This window comes from Penaeus japonicus, unplaced genomic scaffold, assembly GCF_977035675.1.
Source record: "Penaeus japonicus unplaced genomic scaffold, GWHDUDI00000001_assembly GWHDUDI00000004, whole genome shotgun sequence".
In the NCBI taxonomy this organism is placed as follows: domain Eukaryota; kingdom Metazoa; phylum Arthropoda; class Malacostraca; order Decapoda; family Penaeidae; genus Penaeus; species Penaeus japonicus.
In genome coordinates this window covers 16,046,020-16,048,519 of record NW_028234406.1, presented here as the reverse complement: position 1 = coordinate 16,048,519, position 2,500 = coordinate 16,046,020, and the positions used below count along the sequence as shown (strand labels likewise).

Sequence of the window (2,500 nt, the reverse complement as noted above, 5' to 3'; positions counted from 1 at the left end):
CGGTGGATAGTAAAGTCTGGTGTCACACAGGCGTGCTCCCGACGGCCGAGGGTACGGGCGAGCCCTATGGTATCAACCGGAAGGTGGTGGAGGGCGCGGCGCGGGCAGGGGCGTCTATGGGCAACCCTGCACCCTCACCACGTCAGTTGGACGGAGTACCTGTGCCTGCTCTTAACCAGGTGGTGGCTGGGGACCCCCCGGGGGGAGAGGTGGCCGACGTCTTTGAGGCCCCGGGGGAAGGTAACGGCACCGCGAGCGCCCCAGGCTCTGAGGCCGCCGAGGGGCAACCTGGTGCCCCCTCGGGCGCTAAGTCGAGGGGAACCGGGGTCGAGGTGTCCGGTAAGTTACGCATGCGCACCACCTCTCCTGGCCGAGTGGTGGTCAGTCTGAACAACCCCGCTTATGGCGCTCTGTTGGTGCATGACACTGCTGCCACAGGTCGATGCTGGTACACCTGGCGCCCGCATGACTGCCTGCCAGGAGCGGGCTGGCGTGGCGCCGTCATGGGGCCGTGATCTCGTCCACGCAACACCTGTGACCGTATTTTGTGTCCTTAGATCTCTTGCATGACCTTTGGTGCACACGTATGCACGAAGCTCTTCCAAATCGCATGATAGTCTGTTGCATGAGATGAGACCCTAGAACATTAATGCATAAATTATAAATACTCATAAATACATCGCCTTATTTTCTCTTCGAAAGAATAAACATGACATTATACGTTTCTGCAAAGTGTTGTACATGAACGCGAGATAGCCGGGGCTCATGACCAGATCGTTACGGTCACTACACCTGGCCGGAAGAAGACCATTTATTATGGGAGTCAATAATATTGATCAGGGAAGGTAGGTGCTGTAGGGTGTGGGGGGAAGGTCTAGGGGAAAGTCACTCCTTCATTGATTCGTTCCCGCCAGTAGACGTATTTTTATGTGAAATAATGTGAAGAATTTGGTTTATGATGACTTAATGTACGGCGTAATTTCCGCATAAATCATATATTAGTCTAATTAGAAATATATATTCTCTCTCTTTCTCTTTCTCTTTCTCTTTCTCTCCCTGCCTCTCTCCTTCTTTCTCTCCATATCTCTCTCTCAATCTATCTCTCTCTATCTATCTCCACCTATATATCTATCTCTTTCTGTCTTTCTCTCTTTCTCTTTCTCTCCCTCTCTGCCTGCCTCTCTCCTTCTTTCTCTCCATATCTCTCTCTCTCAATCTCTCTCTCTCTATCTATCTCCACCTATATATCTATCTCTCTATCTATCTCTATCTGTATACCTATCTATCCATCTATCCATATCTCAATTTGTTTGTCTGTCTGCCTCCCTGGCTCGTTTACAAGCTGTTTCCCCGAAGGAAAATAGGCCTACATTGACATATTCCATTCAGTGGCTTTAATTATCATGTAATTTATAATAAGCGTCATGTTTTTTCTCTTGCTTCCCTTCTTCTCTCATCCTCATCTGCATATGTGAAATTATCATCTAATGGCTTTTATTCAGTAAGGATTGACTATATTCTCTGTTCCCTTTTTCTTGTCTACTTACGCTACAAATAACAAAGTTTCCCCTAGTAAGGGTTGGTCCCATTTTCTTTGGTAAACATTTTTTCTCCTCCTGCACGTTTGCGCAGTAATTGCACGTTGATTTTTTTTTTTTTTTTTTTTTTTTTGAGTAGTAAGAACTAAGATGATACCAAGATGATTTTGTTGTTTTATTAAGTAACATTTATTGTGATGTAAATCGATACTTTTCCGACAAGAAATTACGGGATCATCATATCAGCATGTGATTGAAATGATAATAATATTTTTGATAACGATGAAATGTAATCATGATAATCGTGTTTTTGTCATAGGTATTAACTGTTTAAGTAATACAAATCAATGCTAATATTCACATAGATAAAAAAAAATATATATCATATGTTTGTAATAACAGCAAAACACTACATATTAACGATTATCATAATTAATAAGTTAATATATCACATAATTCAAGTGATATACTATTTAATTGAATACATTTATTAAATCATAAAGCTAAAACCATATGCCTTTTACCCTTTTAAAATACCGCCCACGGAACCCGCCCACAAACCGCAATTCCTAACTTCATTACATCGTAAATCACAAGGGTTGGGTAGTTCTCTCCTCTCCTCTCTCGTTTATTCCGCCTTCCTTCCCCTTTTCCAGATAAGGATGAAGGAAGGGGGAATAAGGGGAGACTGATAAAGGGTGTAGTTAGGAGAGACGCGTTGGTAAAAGCGTGTTATATTCATTTTTCCTTCCCCTTTTTTTCCCCTGGCAGCGTCTATCCCTGAGTGCAACAAGGGCCAGGGACAACTGCGCTTCGAGAAGATCATTGACACGGCGCTGGCACGAAGCCCTTTGGATAATGATGTGGTGAGATACTTCACGTGCTTTCTTTCCTTCTTCCTTTCTTTTTCTTTTTCTTTTTTTTTCTTTTTTTTCTTCTGTGGTGGATTTTTAGGTTTCTCT

General features: G+C 43.4%; 1 protein-coding gene across 12 annotated transcripts in view; it reads left to right on the top strand.

The window, feature by feature from the left end:
* The window catches only part of LOC122261074 (uncharacterized), a 67,427-nt gene that overhangs the window by 47,067 nt on the left and 17,860 nt on the right, over window positions 1-2,500 (top strand). For 7 of the 12 annotated variants that reach the window (XM_086536098.1, XM_086536110.1, XM_086536109.1 and 4 more), the window contains 2 exons: window positions 31-339; window positions 2,310-2,404. In XM_086536098.1, the coding sequence (XP_086392224.1) occupies window positions 31-339; window positions 2,310-2,404 (404 nt within the window). The remainder of the gene's footprint in view (window positions 1-30; window positions 340-2,309; window positions 2,405-2,500) is intronic. The other 5 variants (XM_086536108.1, XM_086536104.1, XM_086536102.1 and 2 more) reach the window with 1 other exon arrangement.